Here is a 22,058-nt window from a genome sequence, read left to right as displayed (position 1 = left end):
CTGAATAACTTTAGGAAGAGTGATACCAGTAATAACAATTACAGCAGTTGCTATTTGCCAGGCTTGTGCTAAGCATTTGTAGATACTGTTTCACATAGTCTTTGTAACAGTCCTATGAGGTAGACACTATTATTATCCCTATTTCAGAGAGGGAAACAGACAAGAAGGAGTTAAGTTGCTTTGCCCAAGACCGAACAGCTGGAGCCAGGACTTCATCATCCCGGTCTGTCTCTCCCAGCTGTGTCATTGGAGCCCCTGCTGAAGTGGGGTGGGATGACACAGAGTCACGGAGGACTTTGCCAAAGGCAGCACCCACCCCTTCACCCAGAAGCTGGTTTTAAGACCCCAGAGGGGAGCCCTGCCAGAATCAGGGTTCTCTGGACTTTTCTTTTTGCAACAGCAGTTAGCAGGTCGTACTAATGGATCACAGTGCCGGACTTCAGATGTGGCGCCCACTCCTCTGTGGGCTGCGGGAGTGTGGAGACTGTTTACACATGCTCTTCCCACGTAGACAGGCACCCAGTGACTGATAATAGAGGACTTGCTGCATAGATATTTCTGGGGCCCCTGCCTAGGAATCTGACACACTTTCATATTTCACTAGAACTTCCATACTACCAGGTTGAGATGAGCTGTTGTCACCAGCAGAGGAAGGAAAGATCAAGATGAAAAGATTTGGCTTTGTTTCTTGTCCACCGTCAAGAACGGATGCATATAGAGTGTTTTTGCCTCTGCTGTCTGTTCCATTTCCCGGCCCTTATTTGAGTTCACTGTGTTCTGGCCACAGCCATCAGGGCCAAGCTCAGCCTCTCCTGCCTCTGGCCTTCCTGCTAGAAGAGCTACTTGTGGCCCATTGCCTTGTCTTCCCTGGATTCTGATCTCCATCTCCTGTCCTGAACCAAGTGCTCTGATTGCTAAGAAGAGCTATATGCTAGTTCAAGTTAAGGTGCGGTAAAGATGCCACAAGGTGTCTTCTGTGCACAGGAACTGAAGCAGAGTTGACCATGGCCACTAGAGTCAGGAAGAGACTAAAGCCACAGTAGGGTCAGGCTGATCTCTGGTGTCCCTAATTCTGCCTGCCTCGTGCTTCATCTCATGCTTGATCACACCTAGATTTCTCCAGTTGCGTATAGCTCAACAGTTCCCCCACGTCCAATCTAAATGGCTTCAGTGCACTACTGACCAGTCTCTGATCTCTTCCCTAGAAGATTCCTCAGCAGAATAAGGGAAAAATGAGATGTCACTTTCCAGGGAAAGAAGGACAGAGGCGAACAAAGGGAGAGGGGAAGGATTATCCATTCATTCTAAACTATGGGTTGGTGCCATGGATGGTCTATTCAGCAGTGGCCATGTGGACTACAAGCTGCCCTTTTCCAAGGACTGTTCAGTGGAGCATAAGGCAGAAGGGGACATTGAATACTGGCTTTCTTACCTAGGTGTGGTAAGATGTTGGTTCAGGTACCCAGACATCTGTTTTGTTGATTGTCATGCAACTGTAGGATACATCTTTCTTCTTGTGCTCCCGCCTTGTCTCCCTCCTCTCTTTCGCAGGAGGGGATCTAGAGATCCCCCACCAGCTGACCACCACCAGGACCTGGCCAGCCCCTGGTGCCTCTGCATGAGGGGGAGAGGGCCAGGCCCCAGAGGCATCCAAGCCAGAAACCCCAACATGTCCCCACTACTCCCAACCCTCAAAAGCAAAGACTTGTCTCCTTGAGAGTCGCTGTGCCACCCTTGTGGAAATGGAGGGTTGAAAACCTCGCACCATTTTGTTTGTGTATCTTTTATTTTTACTTAGACTTCTCAGCTCCCGAACCCCAGCTGGCTGTTTTAACAACAAGCGGCTGCTTCTTCTTCAAAGGAGGCTAGTCTTCCCTCAGCACCTCTACATAAAGCAAAGGCTGGTGCTTGCTGCCTTCTGTAGTATTCAAGGGACCTTGCGTTGTTTATGGAAATGAAGCCCATCTCAGTGGGATGCGTGTTTCTCCTGACTAATGCATTTGTTTCTCTGTTCCTTTCTCTTTGGCATGGCCACCTCTCCTCTGGTGTTCAGCTGCAGAACTCTCTGAAGACTGATTTATGTCTTGATCAGGGTCCAGACACCGAGAATGTTCCTATCGTCTACATCTGCCATGGGATGACACCCCAGGTGAGTTCTCTGAGAGATCCCTATATCAGGGGTGTGCACATCCATGCCTCTGTGTGTGTGTGTGTGAGTGCACGCACGTACATGTACATGTACATGTACATGTGTGTGTTATGGGAAATCTATATGGCTACGCTGGGCCCAGAGGTCCCAAGGCTTTTCATTTTGAAGTATCTGTACAAACAGTCACACCTGCCTTGCCTGGAAGGAGGCTGTGGGAACAAATGCTGCCAGGGTCCTCTGTGGTGGGAACAAGGAGGGCAATACCTTTCTAAAGAAACCCCTCCTCCTTTGGGGAGGCTAGGGGTAAATCACAGTCCTGGGTCTGGCAGCTGTGCCTTTCCCTAGCAGGAGAGAACCCCCTGGCTCCCTGACATCTCAGAGTACCTTCAGAGTGCATTGCACAGCCTTCAGACTCTGCCCTTTAGTGGATCATAGCTGGGACTGGAATGTATAGCCCTGGAACCGTTTCTTGCTCTTATGACCTTGTCGCAATGGTGGATAAAGGGCAGCTACCAAGAAAATAAATTATCTTAAAAATCCCACTCATACTCTAGGCTTCAGAAACCCAGTGGGGTGGCGGCGGGCGGAGGGGGGGGGCTGTCAAAATGTTACCATGGCAAAGGGACTAAAAACTGTTATCTTCTCAAAATCTCTCTCACTGTTTCTGGATCAAGCCACCCGTTGCCACAAATAAAGAAAAGGGCCTTTGGTGCAACAAAAAAAATTTATTCTAACTAACAGGTAGGAGAGAGAGAAGGTCCAGTTACCTCCCATGGCTGTAGCTGTAGAAACTGGCAGGGTATGGCAAAGGCTGCCTTGTCTGGGACAAGGGCCTGCAATACCTCCAGGCAAGCTATGTCACACAGTGCTTGCACTGCCTGACCCCGAATCCTAGGGTGGGTCTGGGGGTGGGGAGGGGGGCAGGCAAAGGAAGCAGCAAGCAGCAGGACTTGTACCCAGCACAGGAGGCCACCCCTAGTGCATTTGGCTGCAGGGCTGCTCCAACAAAAACACAGGCTAGAGAAATTGTTTATTCACAAAGTACAGTGAACAGCCATTGACCACAGGTGCCACAGACTGTTCTGGATTGACAGTGTTTCAGAATTTACTTGTCTTACCTACAGAAGTGCACAATGATTAAAGCAAGATATAGAAGATATGTATACGGTGCAATGCAGGCCAGTGTTGAAAGGAGTTATCTTCCTAAACACAGTTGAAGGATGTTATGTGTGTTGCTCTGTATTTTCTGCTGAGACCTCCTGGCAATGGTCTACTGGGATCTCTGCCACCTTGTCCTCTTCGTGGGTTGGGCTGTGATTGTTTGATTGATCTGCTCAGTCACGGGTCAGTCACACTCTCCCCCCACCACCTAATGCAGCAACTCATTTTCCATTATTACAATGGTGCATTTTATTTTATTTTAAGATTTATTTTTGTTTATTTATGCATACAAGATCTGAGGTGTAGGCCAGAGGTGCAAGGGATGAGAGGATTCACCAGAGAGTAGGGAGCAGAACAGGAGGATCTACTGAAATACACTGCTGAGGGGAGCAGCGCGTGAGGCAGGAGAGGTTTGCTGTGCCCTGTGGGTTAGCTCCCTGGCTGGGGATCGAACTGCTGCAGTGCCTGGCGATAGCTTCATGGTGCTGAGACTTAACTCCTGCGCCACCAGGGAGGCCCTACAATGGTGCATTTTAACAGGGAAGCTATTTTTATGTAAATCTTTCTTAACAGAAAATGGACAAATTACATATGTACAGATTTATGAATCTTCAGAGCAAACACACTCATGGTAAAGAAAAAGAGCACTATTACCTGATTCTGAATTTTGTATAAATGGGATCATAGATATCTGCTTTCTCATGTCGAGTTCTTTCCTTCGTCATTATATTTATAAAGTATATCTGTGCTATTATAAAGAGCTGCAAATTGTTCACTTTTATTGCTATACAGTATTCCAATTTATGAACGATTCAGATTCACTACATATTCTTTCTTCTGTGGAGGGGCACTTGGGATATTGCTGGTTGGGAGATTACGAACACCCTGCTGTGAATCCTGTCCATGTCTCTTGGTGCACATATATTCTCATTTCTTTGGGATTTATACCTAGGAATTGAATTGCTAAGTCACAGGGCTAGACATATGTTCACTTTTACTAGACCCTGCCTGTATCAGTCTGCTAGGGCTGCCATAACAAAATGCCACAGGCTAGGTGGCTTACAAGGCAGAAATTAATTTTCTCACTATGCTGGAGGCTGGAAAGTCCAAGATCAAAGTGCCAGCTGTTTGATTTCTGACGAAAGCAATTTCTGGTTTGCAGATGGCTGGCTTCTCCCCGTGTCCTCACGTGGCAGGAAACGAGAAAATGAGCCAGCTCACTGGCATCTCTTCTTAAAAGAACACTGATAATATCAATCAGGGCACTACCTGCATGACCTCATTTAACCCTAACTTGAAGATTGGAATATCTCCAACCTGTCCTAGTTACAAAAATAAATAAATAAATAAATAAGTGAAAAAGCTTATTCTGATGAGACCACCAAGGGTATGACTGAGTAACCCTTTGATAAATGGGTCCTGGGTGAGACCCCTGGGCTCAACCAGCCATCTCAGCGGCAGAAGCCAGGAATAGAGACAGGTCATACCAGCAGAGACACTGCCACTTCGAATGAAAGAGACAGAAAGAAAGAAGGCAGTTGAACTTGGAGTCTATAAAATGGAACCATAGACATATTCTGTTGTGAACATGAATTATTCTGAGGGCAGTTCAGAGGCCCCCAAGGCTGCCATTCTTACCACAGACCTAGGGGCAAGGCTGTTTGCACACGCGTGGGTCTGCCTCTCCTGCTTCACGGGGCCAAGACCCCTGCCCTGTGCCTCAGGGAGTAGCCACAGGAGCAGCTGGGCCACCCTAAGCACCAAAAAGTGGGCACCCCGGCAGAGCCATGAGGGTGATACTGCCACCCACATGGACCTACAGGGCAGAGCATGGAGACAAAGAGGATTATTCTCCAGCTTTAAGGTCTAAAGGACTTTGCTTTTCCAGGTTTTGTACTTGCTTGGGACTCAGTTTTTTCTTCCCCAATTTGGAATGGGATTGTTATCTTATGCCTGCCCAGCCATCATGTTCTGGAACACCTGACTTGTCTGCTTTCATGGGTTCTTAACTGAGGGAGCTCTGGCCTCAGAATGAATCATACCCCCTTTCTAACCCATGAACTTAGATGACATTTGGACTTCAGGGTTGGTGCTAGAATGAGTCAAGATTTGGGGGGTTATTAGGGTATTAATGTATTTTGCATGGGAAGGACATAAATTGGAGGGTGGGGGCAATGGCAAAATGCTGGGGAATGAATTGTGTTCCACCTCCTGAAATTCGTATGTTGAAATCCTAAGCCTGACTATATGTGGAGTAAGGATGTAATTAAGGTTAAATAAGGTTATAAGGGACCTCCCCAGTGGCACAGCGGTTGAGCGCTGGGCTGCGAAGCTGCCCGCAGCCTCTGCAGCGCCGGTTCGATCCCCGGCCACCGGTGAGGGTCCCACATGGTGTGCAGACCTCTCCTGCTGCTTCCACTGCTCCCCTCAGCGGTGTATTTCGTCAGTCTGCCTGCTCTGCTCCCCGCTCTGGCTCTGGTGAATTCTCTCACCCTCCCACATTTCTGACTGTACCCAGTGCTTAAATAAATAAATAAATAAATAAATAAATCTTTATTAAAAAAAAAATAAGGCCATAAGGGTAGAACCCGGCTCGGATAGGATTAGTGTCCTTATGAGAAGAGATAAGAGAGAACCAGAGAGAGTTCCACCTCTCCTCTCTCTCACCTGTCACAGCATGAGCCAGCCTCTAGATCTTGGGCTCGTAGCCCACAGAATTCTGAGAAAATAAATTTCTGTTGTTTATGCCACACAGGCTGTGGGTTTTGTGATGGCAGCCAGTGCCAACTAATACATTATAAACAGTTTTTCAAATTTGTTATATCAATTTATACTCCCACCAGCTATATATCAGAGTTCTAGTTTTTTCACATCCTTGCCAACCTTTGGCATCATCTGTCTTTTTAAATTATAGACTTTGTGGTGGGTGTGTAGTGGTATCATGTTGTAGTGTTAGTTTTCATTTCTCTGATTATTTTTCTCAAGTGCAGTTGGGTGACTGAGTTTTCATGTAGAGCACCCTCATGGTCTTGAGTGTGGGTCCTGGTAACAAGGTCACCTGAACTTTGACCTTTTTGTAAATTCTCATTCTGCTTTTTAATACAGATGACCCAGGAGACATGGGTGAACTAGGTTTTAGCAAATCTGCAGGATCAGTGCCCATTGGACCTCTGGACAAATGTTGGGTGCTTCCTCTGTGGGGTGGGGGCCGTCATTCTGAGCAGAGGCTGCCAGTGTGCCAACTGCAGATGATTTAACGTGGAGCAGTCTGCTTGTGGTCAGGAGCATGGGTTCAGAGCTAGATTGCCCAAGTCCAAGTGTAAGCTCCGATACTTCCTGGTTGTGCAAACTTGGACAGGTTTTTTAATATGGGCCTGTTTTTTAATCTATAAAATAGGGATTCATTCACTATAAATACCATAAGGTCTATTGTGAGGATTTAATACATGCAAAGTATTTATCAATTTATTTATTTGTTTGTTTATTTAATATTATTGTACTATTTTTATTAAGGTAACAATGCATATAATTTTAGGGCATAGATTCACATCTCTTCAGATGTATTTTACAACACCACGTCCACCACCAAAGTACCTGTAATCCTCCACCGTAGTCCACTAGGCCCCTCCCCCCCTTGCTGCTGCCCTCTCTCCATCCTCCCCTTCTGTAACTTCAGTTCTATAGTCAGATTTCTAGAGTTTGTTTTGGTTTACTGTTACATTCCTTTGTTTTGTTTGTTTTTTTTTTTAAAGATTTATTTATACAAGCACTGGGTACAGTCAGAAGCATGGGAGGGTGAGAGAATTCACCAGAGCCAGAGCAGGGAACAGAACAGGCAGACTGACAAATGCACTGCTGAGGGAAGCAGCGGGCATGGCAGGAGAGGTCTGCCGGGCCATGTGGGACCCTCGCTGGTGGCCGGGGATTGAACCTGCACTGCAGAGGCTGCGAACAACTTCGCAGCCCAGCGCTCAACCGCTGCGCCACCAGGGGAGGCCCTGTTTTGTTTATTTCTGTATATTCCACGTATAAGTGAAATCACCTGTTACTTGCCTTTCTCCTTCTGATTTATTTCCCTTAACATAATCCCCTCTAGTTCCATGCATGTTGTCACAAATGGCAAGATTTCATCTTTTTAGCAGCTGAGCAGTATTCCACTGTGTATATCATCTTAATCTACTTCTTAATCTATTCATCTGTCATTGGGCACTTAGGTTACCTAGCATATAGTAAATGCTCTATAAATATTAGCTATTGGTATTGCTATCATCAAATTCATTACTATTACTGCTCATTACACCCTGTACAGTAAAAATACCCTCAAGATTCTGCCTCCACCCCACCCTGGACTGGCTTTCCTTGATGTCATGCACCTTGTACCCTGCCTCCTGCCTTACTCAAGGCCTACCTATAGACTATTAGAGTGTTGTATCACTGTGTTGCTATGGCAGCAAAAATACAGTGGAGTAGGGGAATTGACAGTGACCAGGACTCCAGAATCCTGAGTTCTAGGCTTTGCCTTTCCACATAGTTATAATATCACTTAACTATCTCTGGGTCTTTATTTTGTTTTACTCTTTATTGAGGTATAATTTTACACTAAGTCCACACATCCTAAGTGTACAGCTCAATGAATTTCCATATCTGTAGACATTATATAGCACCCCCAGATCAAGCTTCCTCATCCCTCCTCTTGGTCAATACTGCTACCCAGAGGGAGTAATGATTCTGATCTCCATCGTCATTGATTACCTTTTCTGGGTCTTTCTTAGCGGCAAAAGAGGACGTAGACTGGCTAAAAGAATGGGTGTTGTTAATCTAGAAAGGAGCAAATTTAAGGGGAACATGAAAAATTCCAAAATTATAAAGATACAGATTTTCAGCTGAGTATAAGAAATATACTTGTTTTTTTTTTTTTTTTTTTTTTTATAGAGGCATGTTTTATTTATTTATTTGTTTGTTTGTTTATACATGCACTGGGTACAGTCAGAAGTGCGGGAGGGTGAGAGAATTCACCAGAGCCAGAGCGGGGAGCAGAGCAGGCAGAAGGACCGAAGTACACTGCTGAGGGGAGTAGTGGGCGGCAGGAGAGGTCTGCGTGCTATATGGGACCCTCCTCTGGTGGCCGGGGAGCAGCCGGGGATCGAACCGATGCCGCAGAGGCCGCGGGCAGCTTCGCAACCCAGCGCTCAACCGCTGCGCCACCGGGGAGGCCCATAAGGAATATACTTGTATTCAGTGGCTCAGATGATAGTAACCTCTTCATTATCCAAAGCGCCCAAGCTAAGTTTGGTAGATTCCAGGGATGTTAACAAGAGTTCTTATAGCACAAGGACACTTGAGCTAAGAAATCGCAAAGGATGCTCCATCCTGGAATTCTATTACTTTTTAAATTCAGTACCTTTTTTTCCTTAAATCAATGGGAGTCCACTATGTACCAGATGCCCTGGGAGACAGATGAACCAAATAAAAATCTGCCCTCACCAAATTTCCATTCTAGTGCTGAAGACAGGTTATTTTATGTTATTTAAACCTCAGCTCTTCACTACAGCTAGAGCTTGAGCTCCTTTCTCTTGAGAATTGCTTCAGTGGCTACAGTTGAGCTGCGTTGCCTTGGACTTCAGCCAGCTTTGGCCAAGAATGATGACCGGAAGAAGAACAGAAGGAAGGAAGAACTGTGAGCTGGTCCATTTCACCCTGCAGACCTTAAAAGTCACTTCCTTCCTTGATTCTAAGTTTTTCCATTTGGGATTTTAAAACCAGAAAGAACTATCAACCAGCTAATAAACAATCCCCAAACCACACTAGCAATAACTAAACATGTTTTGTTTTTTCAATTAAAAAAAAGATAATGTCATAAAAACATTCATTTTTAAATAAAGGAACTGGGCTTCCCCGGTGGCGCAGGGGTTAAAGCCAGCACAATCAAGCTATCAGCAGCCACTGCAGCAGGAGTTCGATCCCCAGCCAGGGAGCTAACCCACATGGTGAGGCATGTCCTGTCTTGCCCGCTGCTCCTCTCAGCAGTGTATTTCAGTAGATCTACCTGTTCTGCTCCCCACTGTGTCTCCGATGAATACTCCCACCACCACCCCCACCCCCGCACCTCTGATCTACACCCCAGTTCTTGTATGCATAAATAAAAAATAAATCTTTAAAAATAAATGAATAAAGGAACCAATAAGATGCCTACATAGGTACCAAGAGCAATGGAGGATTCAGTATCGGTAGACATTTTCTAAAACATAATGATAAAATAAGGCTGCTAGATTAGACACAAAAGTGGTTAATGTCCTACAGGGAAATAAAATGTAGCCTTTAGTGTGATCTTGTCTACCCAGGCAGAAATCTAGACATTAGCATTAGCTTCACAGTGTCTAAGTGAAAGGTAAGTGCAAAGTCAAACACAGGTACAGTCTGTGGAAAATTATCTAGTGGTGGGTGGCCTGTTGGACAGTGTCCCAGTTTGACATTGAAAAGGTAGGCACTTCCCCTTATTTCTAAATTAGATATTTCTTTTTACTTTTATCCTAAAGTTTGCTATAGGTGAAATGAGTCCAAGGAATGCAGTCTAGCCATGTAACTTTTCCCATAATATTTCCTAGGATGGCCATACCAAAGGACCACAGGCTGGGTAATAACAGAAATGTATTGTCCCCCAGTTCTGAAGGCCAGAAACCCAAAATCAAGTTATCGGTGGAACCATGTTCCCTCTGAAGATGTTATGGAAGCATCTGTTCCAGGCCTCTCTCCTAGCTTCTGATTCTTCTTGGCCTAATTTAGCATAATTCCAACTTCACATGGCATTCTCCCTGTGTACGTGTCTATGTCCAAATTTTCCCTCTTTATAAGGATGCCAGTCATATTGAATTAGGGGCCCACCCTCTGCCACCATCACCTCATCACTGACTACATGTTTCCAGATAAGGTCCTATGCTGAGGTGCTGGTTGGGATTAGAACGTCAATATATGAATTTTTGAAGTACACAATTCAACTCACAGAACCCCCAAAGGTGAAGCATGTGACTAGAAATCTGACTTTTGTTCCAGAAAGTGCCTTGTCATACTTCCTTCCACAATTCTTTGACCAGAGCTGTTCCCATGATCCTGTCTATCTACAGAGGGGTAGAAAGTTAGGGTTTTCTATGTGCCCAGGAAACCTTGTCTCTCTCACACAAGCTTAGATATTTCCTAAACCATTTCCACCACTGACAAAAAAGAAAACAAGACAATGGTATATTGGGTTATCAGTGGATTCCCTGAGGTCACACCTTAAGTTACTAGCAAAGACAGAACTAAGAAGGATATCTATATTTTGACTTCCAGTTTCTCCTTCAGTTTCATTCATTCATTCATCATGAAGTACTCATATTTTGCAAAGTTTCATTTCCCTTAAAGATCAGATTTTGCCCAGAAAGAGGGGTATGTGTTTTTATAGAGCAACTTATATAGTATGGCCCAGAGAGACCCAAAAATATTAAGTACGCATAGACAGCTTCTGCTAGAAAGAGGGACTGGATTCTCATCTGTGATTAAACTCTTTGAGAGATTCTGCTTAAATATTGTTTAAAAAGTTCACTCTGATACAGTTGTGATATTCCCCAGTCTCAGAGAAGGAGAAAGCATAGCGTAACTAATCAAATTAGTGAGGTGAAGCCACTAGGAGGCATGTTAATTGGTTAATGGGTAAACGTAACCATTTTATTTAAATTAGTAGCAAATTTCAAGCAATCCTCAAAATAACTGAGAATATTAGTTCTAATTAGTGTAACAGCCTGGAAAATGTCTTCTGATGGCAAAAATAAAATGATAGGGTCTCCCCACAGACTATTTATTCAATCAATCACTCATTCACTCATTCATTCCTTCATTTGCTTATTCAGAAACATGTATTGAGTATTATTTTATAACAGGAATTGAGAGCAGCAAGTCACCTTTGCCTAGGCCCCTGACCCAGAGAAATCCCAGTCTTAGATAATTTAGATATTTTAGATAATTTAGATATTTACTTACCCACCCTGCTGCCACTCTGCCTCGAGCCTGTCCACACTGGGCGAGAATGAGGCCCAGCTAGTTCCCCACACTGCTTTGGGAGAGCACCCCATTTCCATTCCTTCCGGTCACTGTGCATGAAGGGGAACCTCTGGCCTGGGCTTGTCAGTGTAGGGTGAGATGGGGGTGCCAGGCGGGGCTTGTAGGTGCATGGACATCGGAGCCGCCATGGCGACCTCGTCAACAGGGCACTGGTGAAGTCAGCTGCTCCCGCAAGTCAGAGCTAAAAAAAGGAGTCGCTTGATTTGTTATTCATTCCACACGACGTGTTCTTCCCTTCATGTCCGAACTGCACAATTACAGCTGTAAACAGCGATTTTTGCATGACTTTTATTAAGCTTCCACAGGCTGGAAAGAGCCAGCCTGGATGGCTGTTGGATGGGCCAACATTGAAGACAATGGTTCCAGCTCACCACTAGGAGGCTGAGCCTCACGCCCCCGCTGCTTGTCTGCCGTTCTGTGGAGATCGCCACTGCTCAGACTTCTCTGGCTTTGGGACAGGTCACTGAAGTGGAAGAGAGGAGCTGGATTTAGATCTGGGCTTGGGCCTGAGTTGTCTGACAAGTCACCTCACTCCTCTGAGTCTCAGCGTCCTGATCAGTAAAATGGGATGGGCGCTGAGATTTATCTTTTATTATTAATTTTGTGGACGTACTAGTGGTATTGTGCTTTTTTAAAAATTCCTTTATTGTTATTGAAGTACCATTATTTTACATCCTTGCCAGTATTTTGACAGCATAGGATTCCCTCTCAGGGGTAGTCACCATAGCTCTCTCACTACCAAAGCACCCATGGTCCTCTACCATAGTCCATGGTCCTCTCTCCCTGCCTCCCTGTTTCCACCTCTCTTACTCTCCCACCCCATCTGAAAGCCAAAGATCTATGGTCAGTTTTCAAGGATTGGTTCTAAAGTTTGTCTTTGCCTGACCCTTTGGTTTTTATGTTCCACCGGTACGTGCCACCATCCACTATTTATCTCTATCCTTCTGGCTTATTTGACTTCATGTAAGCCCTATCTGCGCCATCCATGTTACTGCAAATGTCATGAATTTATCCTTTTTGATTGGTGAGTGGTATTCCATTGTGTGTGTGTGTGTGTGTGTGTGTGTGTGTGTATACCACATCTTCTTGATCCATTCATCCATTTTTGATTACTTAGCTTGTTTCCATAGCTTGGCTTTTGTAAATGGTGCTGAAATGTAAATAACACACCTCTCTGTGCCAGCACAAGGGTGGGCTCTGTGTTTTGAGAATCTGTTAGTTGACCTAAACATAATGGAATCAACAACAAATTCATTTATTGGTTAATGTTCCCAGGCATCTTTAAATGTTTTGTGTGCGTAATCTTAGCTTATACTCAACTGCTCTAGCATGTGGGTGGTACTATTACCTGACTTGTACAGAGGAGGAAGCTGGGTCTCAAGGCAGTTCCATAACTCACTCAGGGTCACACACATCTACCAAGTGGTGGCACCTGGCTTTGGAACCCGGGTTGCCTAACTGCAGAGCCCGTGCTTGGAGCCGTGACTCAGAACTGCCTTCCTTGCTTCATTAACTATGTGGCCTCTACTCTGGGGAAATTCTCCAGAAGGAGGGAACAACAACCCCCACTGGGTGGTGTGATGCAGACTTCCCACCTAGAAGGACTTCAGAACAACTTGCTAGATGAGTAAAGGTTGAGGTAAGGGTATATATCTACTCTTTTTCCTTAGGATCTGAAGGAAAACCAAGTCTAATTTGCAGTTTTCTCTCTGAAAGCACTTATGACAGGTTCCAGAGACTGGGCAGGAGATTGCAAATACCCAGCTGACACTGCCCTTCCTCATCCACATGGACTTGGACCCAGAACACAGACGAGTCTGTTCTCTCTTGACCCGTGAGGGCTCTTTGCATAGATGCCTCTTGCCTCTGGGGTTCCCCTTTTCCCTAAAGAACAGAGGCAGCTGTCTTCCCTAGAAAGACCTCAACTCTTAGATTCTAGGGCCAAAGCATCAGGTGCAAAGTTCCCTCCCCTTCCTATCTTTCAGGTCTCAGCCAAAGGTCACTTTCTCAGGGCAGTCTTTCCCTGCCCCACATCTCAGGTATGCTCACGTGTTGTTCACCAATCTCTGTACTTTTGTAACTATAACCCCAGTTGACAATTTGCTCACTTGTTTATTTTCTGTCTCTACTGCTAGATCACAAGTTCCTTGAAGGCAGGCTTTGTTCTCTGATGTATCTTTGTGCCTAGCACAGTGCTGGGTGTGGAGCAAGTTAAAGTGGGTCTGTAATGGGTTGTTAATATGGGTCTGTTAATAAAGTTGTTGGATTTGGGAGCAACTGAAGGCCTCCACAGTCTTCCTAATGAAGACCTCCAAGCAACCTGCCCAGGTGCACGGGCTTTACACTTCTCAGGCTTAACCCAAAGCCTGATTCTTCATCTCTAAAATGGAGTTAAAACCATCCATCTCATAGAAGTTTTGTGAGGATTAAATGGGAAATACACAGGGTGCTCAGTAAGCCCTTAGAGTCTCGTAATTGCTGCTAGTTGTATTAGTGGTTAAGAAGTCATGGGTTGCTTAACAGCATTTCAGTCAACAATGGACCACATGTGACATGGTTCGGATAGGTGTGTAAAGCCCAGATGGGCAGTAGCTGCCCATCTAGGTTTGCATGATTTCACTCTGACATCCGTAGTGATGAAACTGCCTACACTGCATTTCTCAGGAGGAATCCCAACCATTAAGTCACACATGACTATCAGTATTATTACTGAAGATAGGGTCTGGCAGGACCTGCATTACTTCTTTTAAACCCAGTATCTGGGCACGGAATCTACAGAGTTATACCCTCTTGCACTGAGAATGAAGCCAGGTCCTGGTTGTTCTCGATGAGGGCAGTTGCTATGGGTACAGGTTGGGCAAAAGTAGGGGATCCCTCCTTCCATCAGAGCTTCTCCTGCCACTAAGTCTTGCTGACCCACAGAAGCTGACCTGCCTTACCATTTGATCCTGCCCCTCCCAGGAGAGACTCAGACCCCAAGTGTTCTGCCATTGGCATTGACTAACACTCCCCCTGGAATATTCCATGACTCCTTCCCCCATTCATGATGATCTCCAGGAGTAGCATTCTGGAGATTCCAGGATAAGAGCAGCGAGCCAGGGGCAGAATGTAGGTTATGGGCATTCAATCTGAGGAGAGACCACGCCTGAGCTATACAGGCACAAAGCCTGCCATCCAGCACTTTTCCTGTCATCCATTTGGAGCAGGACATGGTAAGTTTTCTCCATAGTATATGTGGGAGCTCTGCTGCCCTTTGTGCAAAGTGCAGACCTGCAGGAAGTGGACTGCACCATTTGTTGCTCCATCCTGCTATTTCCTTGTAGGTGATGCTGGCATTTTGGGTGGGGCAGTTCTCCACTGCATGGGCCTGTCCTACTCAATGCAGGGTGTTTGGCACCTCTGGGACCTCCCCCCAACCCCGACCAGCAGTAGCATCAATGTGGGACCAGTACATCGCCATGCATTGCCAAAGGCCCCTGCAAAGAAAGAACGAGTGTAAGAAACAGGCTCTGAGATTTGGGAATGACTAGTGACCTGGAGTGGGGATGGTTAAATGCTGTTGATATCAGGTACCTTAAGGATATGCTATTTCAAGAAAGTTCCTAAGTAGATGTGTTCAGAATATATCATGGGCATAAATGGGTTCTTATATTTGATTTTCTCAACTAACTCCATTGTCACCACACTGCCTTTGTCCCAGCTGCTTTTTTCTAACATCTATTCATTGTGGCGCGTTAGTCTGCCAGCGTAGAGCTTTTGTGGAGTCCTTGACGTTAACACTGTGTTAATATACTGGGAATTTAAGCAGAGCTGGGTCCTCTAAATCAATCACCAGAGCAGTTTTATTTTTTTTTTCTTGCTCAAAAACACACTGTTAAATGCAGGAACATGTGTGGGAGTGGAGGTTGACTTGGGTGAAGGACACACTTAAAAAGAAATTTCATAACATTTTTCTGCAGGAAAAAGGACTTGCTGCTCTTAATTCTTGTAGAACTGGGCTAGAGAACACATTTATGGCTCTGCAGTATCTTTAGCATCTTCAGATTAACCTGAACTTCTCAGAAGCCACTCAATCGTATTTGCCTGGGGCATTGGAGGTGCTTAACAAACATGTGCTGGATAAAGGAATGGTTAAGTTTGTGGAAAAAATAAAGCATTTTAAGTGATCATCACAAAATGGACTGAGCCAGTACTCATATTCTCAGCATCTCTGGGGGGTTTTGGGGTGGCAAGATTTGCCCTGGCACCTACCCTTGGAAAATGAGGACAATTAATGCCACCAGAGCCTCTTCTCCCCCAGGATATCCATGATTGTCATGGAAAGGCTGGAGGACATGCCAGCCAGAGAGCCTCCCTCCACGGGACCCTGGACCACAGGAGAGGCATTTCTTTCTAGGAGGCCTGAGGCTAGGGTAGAGGGAGGTTCAAGAGGCACAGGTTTGCAGGATATCTTGCAAATGAAGCTTAGGGTATCTGGCCATGCACAAGTGTAGAGACTTATAAACCCTGCTGGGGAGAAGTGGCTCAGACACTAAACAGGACCCAGAGAGGCAATACTGGATGGTGTTGAAGTTGCAGACAGTGAGTTTATTATGGTTCGAATTTGCCCATGTCTGATTTTTCTTGGGTAGTACCCAGCATTCAGGCAACAGGGTGTAGAATGTAAATGAGGCTGTAGAGGAGTTTACAAGGCATCAAAGATGCTGGCAAGGGGGTTGTAAGGGCCAGGAACGGGCACAGGGCAGGTTTTCTGATCCCATGCAGACCGGGCAAAGGAGGAGTCAGAGTCCTCAGTGGTTTTACAGGTTTTTATTGGGGTTCAGCGGGTATGTGCTGGGGGGCTGGGAGGCTGGCAGTCCTCCCAGCCCCCAGCAAATCTTCACTCTATCTGGGCTCTCCGGCGTTCTCTGCTTCTGCTTCGGCTTCTCCTTCAGCTGCCGCTGCTGCTGCACGTGTCCCCGTGACGCCGCCCCCAAAAACACAGTCCCAGCTCAGCTGAATCCCATCTACCTATGCCCACACCCTACTCCAGGTGCCCGCCATCAGGCATGCATTCAGGACAAGGATCCATCATCTATCCTGATGGCGGAAGGGCAGAAAAGCCTGATTTTCTTTACCCTACAGGGGTCATTGAAAGAATTTGGATGTAGCCTTTTTAGGGATGTGGAGAGACCAGGAGAGAGCTGAAAGTATGGGAGGAAAGGAAAAAAGGGTGATTATTCCAAAATCCCAAAGAGATTGGTGATCAGGTATTTGGAAGTAATAGAGGGAATAATCAAGTTCAACTGGCAGCTGGAGGAGAGTGGGGTAATGAAGGATAAGATACCAGGGATGTAGCAGTCTGGCCACTAAGAGCCAAGGTCTGGGGGTGGGTGGCTAAAGGGAAGCAGAATCAGCCCTTCCTGGAATTGAGGCCAGTGCAGGTTGGGTCACTCATGGACAAAACCTTGAAGTCTTGCCCAGTAGAGGAAGTCGCAGAGCTGATGCCAGAGGCTTGATGAGTGTGGCCAACTGCCTGGGAAGCACTTGGGTGGTGGATCCAATTGTACAGAGGGTGGTTGGCTTACAGGAGTGCGATGCTGAAGGCCATGTTTTCCCACCTGGTAGAGGAGCTGAAGTGTCGCAGGCCCTGCAGGGAGAGCGAGTGTCAGCTCCACCTCACGTCTTTGCCCGCAGAGTCAGCAGATTTAAAGCACACGAGAGTACCGGTATCCTCCAGAAAGAGCCATTTTGTTAAGGACAGAAATCACTTTTGGTTAGAAAGGACTGTCCTTAGAACAATATTGGGAGCTTAATAAGTGGTTTCGGAAAACTCCAGAGAAGGCTGAGGAGGGAGGTAAACAGGGGAAGATCAACAGGGAAAATAAACACAGAACATATTGGGAGAGAGGATGAGCAAACCCTCGAAAGATAACAACAGTTAAATCTGAACACACTTGAGGCCTAAGGGAACTGGGAGGGAAGCAATGGCAGAATCAGATTAGGAAACCACATCTTCTTGTTCTTGGGCTATTGCAGTCACTCTTGGTCCCAAGCTTTTGTGCTGGAGACAAAGTAACCATTTTCAAAGCTCCCTCTGTCCTGATGGCAACAAAAATTCCTTCCCATTGCATCACACTGCATTCAGTGTGATGAATGCAGTGTGATTTAGGATCAACAGGGCTTTATGGAGCCTCTGCACTGCCAGAAAAAGGGATGAGAGTCCCAGTTACCCAGAAGTAAAGGGAGCTGCACCATGGTGACCTGGACGGATCAGGGAAGACTTCCTGGAAGAGTAAGAGTAGGATGTATGTGAGCAAAAGCAGACCAGGAAGAGCAAGTGCTTCAGGGCCGCAGGTGGAAAGGGGTGAAACCTAACCCACCTTCTCTCTTTAAGAAGCAGGGTATCACTAGTAAGGGTATCACCAGTAAGAAGCAGGGTATCACTAGTGGTTGAAAGTTGGGCTGGGGACCTGGATATCCTGATTTCAGCTCCCAGGTCTGCCATTTGCTATTCATTCATTTATCTAAAAACCAGGATGATATTATCCCTACTATTCCAGGGTTATTGTTAGAACTAAATATAAAAAGGGCTCATTAAATGGGAAATATTACAATTGTTTTATTTTCTTCAATCAGGAGCAAAAGAAAGGAAGAGCGGTTTGCTGAACACTTATACTCTGTGCCATGTACTTGGCAAACACACCTGTGACATGAGCTACTACTATTCCAGGACCATTTTGCTACATAGCAGCCTAACCCAAAATGTAATGGTTTAAAACACATCCATTTATTTCGCCAGGTTCTGAGGCTCAGCAATTTGGGCTTGGCTGGGCTCTGCCTTTCTTCTCTGCTCAGCTGGGCTCACTCAGGCATCTGTGGCCAAATGCTCCGCTAGTGGAGTCTGTCCTGGAGATTGGCTGACTGTCAGCTGGAGTGAGGCAAATTGGGGAACTGTGGGTTTCATCATCAGGCAGTCTAGCCCAGGCTGCTTCACCTGATGGTGCTGACAAGGTTTCTAAGAGCAATAAGAAAGCGCCAGGGCGAATGCATGAGGTCTCTGCTTGTGTCACATAGTAATGTCATTGACCAAAGTGTGGCACATGGTCAAGCCTAGAGAAACAGACACCACCTTTGAGAGGAAGGACTACAAAGTCACATTGCAAAGTGGTTTGCATGCAAGGATGAGAGAAATCAGTGACAATTTGTGTAATTTATCACAATACCCTATTATGTCATATCCACTTCATATTATTTCACCCATTCACTCATTCATTCATAAGTATTTATTGCATGCTGGTCGTGTGCTATGGCAAGAAAAGGAATCCTCCGAAAGGATGGTGTTACTTTTCTAACACTTTCTCTGCCATAGTGCGATCTGTGTATCATTGCTTTCTGAGTTCTATAATATCCAGTATGGACAGAAGCTGGACCTTTTTTCCCCAGAAAAGTAGGTTACACTCTTTCTAAGGAAAAGAGGGGGTGGAGGGTATGGGAGAGAGAGAGAAAGAAAGAGAGAGAGATATGAGAGATTTAGAGAAGGTGAAATAGAGAAATTTATATTTGCAAATTAAAACCAGGCAACAGTATTTTATCCACATGAAGTCCATTTTTCTGGGTTAACTTCTCCCTGCTGGATCTTAACCTGCAGGTTTTATTACCAGGCTCTTTTCTCCATGCCCCTGATCACTGAGATTGCTGCTGAGCCCATATCCCCAGTGACCGTATGTTAAGATCCCTGTTAAACAAGTCCACGTGCGCGTGCGCACAGAGAGACCACATCCTCCCTCCCTGGGGAGGTGCAGGAGAATGGATTGCTGTGACAGGCCAGCAAGGGACTGGGCACCCTCATTTCTCATGGGGCCCAGGTAAGCATGAATCCTGGCACAGACTTTGTTTTGGGGGCAAATACTGAGAATTTTGTTCATTAGGTTACTAATCCTTGGGGCTATAGGAAAGTATTCTCCAAGATACTGGTGCGCACCTGGGCACAGAAAAGCTTAGAGGAGTCAGGAACATGAAATCGGTACCAGGAGGGAGCACAAGTGGATTTCTAAGCTGGAGTTCAGTGTTCCTGGAAGAGTTTACTAACACATTTACTTCATCTGCTAACATGTTAAGTATATATTAGATGTCAAGGAGTGAGTTGGATAATAGAGGTACAATAGCGAGCAAGACAAGCACGATCCCTGCCCTCTGGGAACTTGGAGCAGAATGAGGAGACACCAGTGTCACCAGCGCGTTACTACAGGCGAATACCACAGGCACTAGCCCCATACGGTTTCCCAGTAGCCTTAGCAGCAGGTACTGCCATTGCCTCCTGCTTTAACCACTAAGGGAATTGAGAGAATGAATGGCCAAGTACGTTGTCTATAGTCACACAGCTCATGAATGAGAGCGGGAGTGGGCACTGAAAGACACAGTTTGGATCCAGAGTTGGTCTTTCTTGAATCAGTTCTCGCCTCCTCCCCGACTAAACCAACTTGCCTTGGCAAGTATTTTCCAATTCTCTGTGCTTTTCCTTAAGAGCAGGCATCCCTTTTCGTCATTCTCTATCTGAGTGATTATTTGGTGGGGGAGCATAGAAAAATGGTTTTGTCCGTCAGTTCCGATTTCATTATGTTCCAGTAACAAATGATCTCAAAATACAAGAGTCTTTACAATGACCAACTTGGTCATACTACAGGTTCGAGTCTTTCTGACTTTATTTCCCTCTGCAGCACCTCATCAAAAGCAGCTGATGAGGGCCTCCCCGGTGGCGCAGCGGTTGAGCGCTGTGTTGCAAAGCTGCCCGTGGCCTCTACCGTGCCAGTTCGATTCCCAGCTGCCAGGCAAGGGTCCCACATGGCGCGCAGACCTCTCCTGCCACCCGCTGCTCCCCTCAGCAGTGTACTTCGTTAGTCTGCCTGTTCTGCTCTCCACTCTGGCTCTGGTGAATTCTCTCACCCTCCCGCACTTCTGACTGTACCCAGTGCATGTATAAATAAATAAATAAAATCTTTAAAAAAAAAAAAACAACAGAAAGCAGCTGATCAGAGCCTCCCTGGTGGGGCAGGGGTTAAAGACACAGCGCTATCAAGCTATCGCCAGCCACTGCAGCAGGAGTTTGATTCCCGGCAGGCCAGGGAAGTAACACACATGGTGAGGCAGACCTCTCCTGTCTCACCTACCTGCTCAGCAGTGTATTTCTGTAGATCTGCCTGTTCTGCTCTCCACTCTGGCTCTGGTGAATTCTCTCACCCTCCCGCACTTCTGACTGTACCCAGTGCATGTATAAATAAATAAATAAAATCTTTAAAAAAAAAAAACAACAGAAAGCAGCTGATCAGAGCCTCCCTGGTGGGGCAGGGGTTAAAGACACAGCGCTATCAAGCTATCGCCAGCCACTGCAGCAGGAGTTTGATTCCCGGCAGGCCAGGGAAGTAACACACATGGTGAGGCAGACCTCTCCTGTCTCACCTACCTGCTCAGCAGTGTATTTCTGTAGATCTGCCTGTTCTGCTCCCCACTCTGTCTCTGGTGAATCCTCTCACCCCCTACCCTGCAACCTCTGGCCTACACCCCAGTTCTTATATGCATAAATAAATAAATCTTTTAAAAAAAAAAGCAGCTGATGATAACAAAGGCGAGCTCTCCATCTACAACACAAGTCCACTGCCTTGTTATCAGAAGATGAAGCAAGGTTGGGGGAGTGAGGGTGCTGCTCAGGCTGGCTATGCTGCAAACCACCCCTTAGGTTAGCAGAGAGAGGACTGCCCGGTGTCGTGGACACAAGGCCAGGAATGAAACGGAAACACTCTGACAGCTGTGGGTTCAAGTCGAACTTGCTGAGCTCTGCGGCTGTGCTGAGCAGCTGCTGCTCCACTTGGTGCGTGGTGGGAGGTGGAAATCAGGCATAATTAGCCTTTCCTGTTCAGCCGTATATTCAAAGGTGACTCCTTTTCTTCCTGCCACCTGCCGGCCCACAACTGAACTCTTCCAGAAGGGCCTGCAGAAGCAGCCCGAATCACCTCTAACTAAGCTCACGTTCCAGAAGTGACTCAGAAGACTCTGAGAACCCCTCAGATGTTCTAATAAGTGCTTTAACCCGAAGCTATCCAAACTCTCCAGCTCCCAAGCTACTTTTCTAGCCTTGTCTCCCCACCCTCACCACCAGCTCTGGCCATAGGATATCCCTACACCCTTCAGCATGCTGTCCCCCAGTAGACTGAGAGTGCCTCCAAGGAGGGGCATGCCCTACTCCTCCCTCTTCCCCAATGCCTAGAGCTCAGGCCCAGCACCCTAATGGCCACCCAGGAGTGCCGACTAGATTAACTGCATTGGCTACTGACTGGGTTTAGTGCCAGATACAAACCTCTTTGCCAGATCTGGAGGAATCATGTGCTTAGCCTCTCCTGTCTTCCTCCACCAGGGAAATGGGTTCACAAGGAGGAGGTCTGAGTTAGGGACCTCACTTTCCCTATTGTAATGCTCCTTCTCCTTCTCAGTTACCACAGAGAGATGTTTTAAAAGCTTTCACTCTCTCTCTCTCTCTGTGTACCTGGTTCTGGGGTTAGTGAGCATGAGATCACTTTGGAGATTACTCTTCTTCGTTCCTGATTTAGCACCGGGTCCCATGGCCCTCAGCATGATAACTCACCTGTGTGTCGAGGGGTTAATGACCAGGAACCATGCC

The 22,058-nt window shown here is 46.2% G+C and overlaps 1 protein-coding gene across 2 annotated transcripts in view; it reads left to right on the top strand.

The window, feature by feature from the left end:
* The window catches only part of GALNT18 (polypeptide N-acetylgalactosaminyltransferase 18), a 332,754-nt gene that overhangs the window by 291,836 nt on the left and 18,860 nt on the right, over positions 1-22,058 (top strand). Inside the window, exons 9-10 of one of the 2 annotated variants that reach the window (XM_054699372.1) lie at positions 2,054-2,149; positions 4,473-5,583. In XM_054699372.1, coding sequence (XP_054555347.1) covers positions 2,054-2,149; positions 4,473-4,547 — 171 coding nt within the window. In that variant the 3' untranslated portion in view covers positions 4,548-5,583. Of the gene's footprint in view, positions 1-2,053; positions 2,150-4,472; positions 5,584-22,058 lie in introns of those variants that run through there. The other variant, XM_054699371.1, reaches the window with a different exon arrangement.

This window comes from Talpa occidentalis, unplaced genomic scaffold (assembly GCF_014898055.3).
Source record: "Talpa occidentalis isolate TD23 unplaced genomic scaffold, MPIMG_talOcc4v2.1 talOcc4.3, whole genome shotgun sequence".
In the NCBI taxonomy this organism is placed as follows: domain Eukaryota; kingdom Metazoa; phylum Chordata; class Mammalia; order Eulipotyphla; family Talpidae; genus Talpa; species Talpa occidentalis.
The sequence above is the reverse complement of the archived record's forward strand: the minus strand, read 5'-3'. Positions and strand labels throughout refer to the sequence as shown.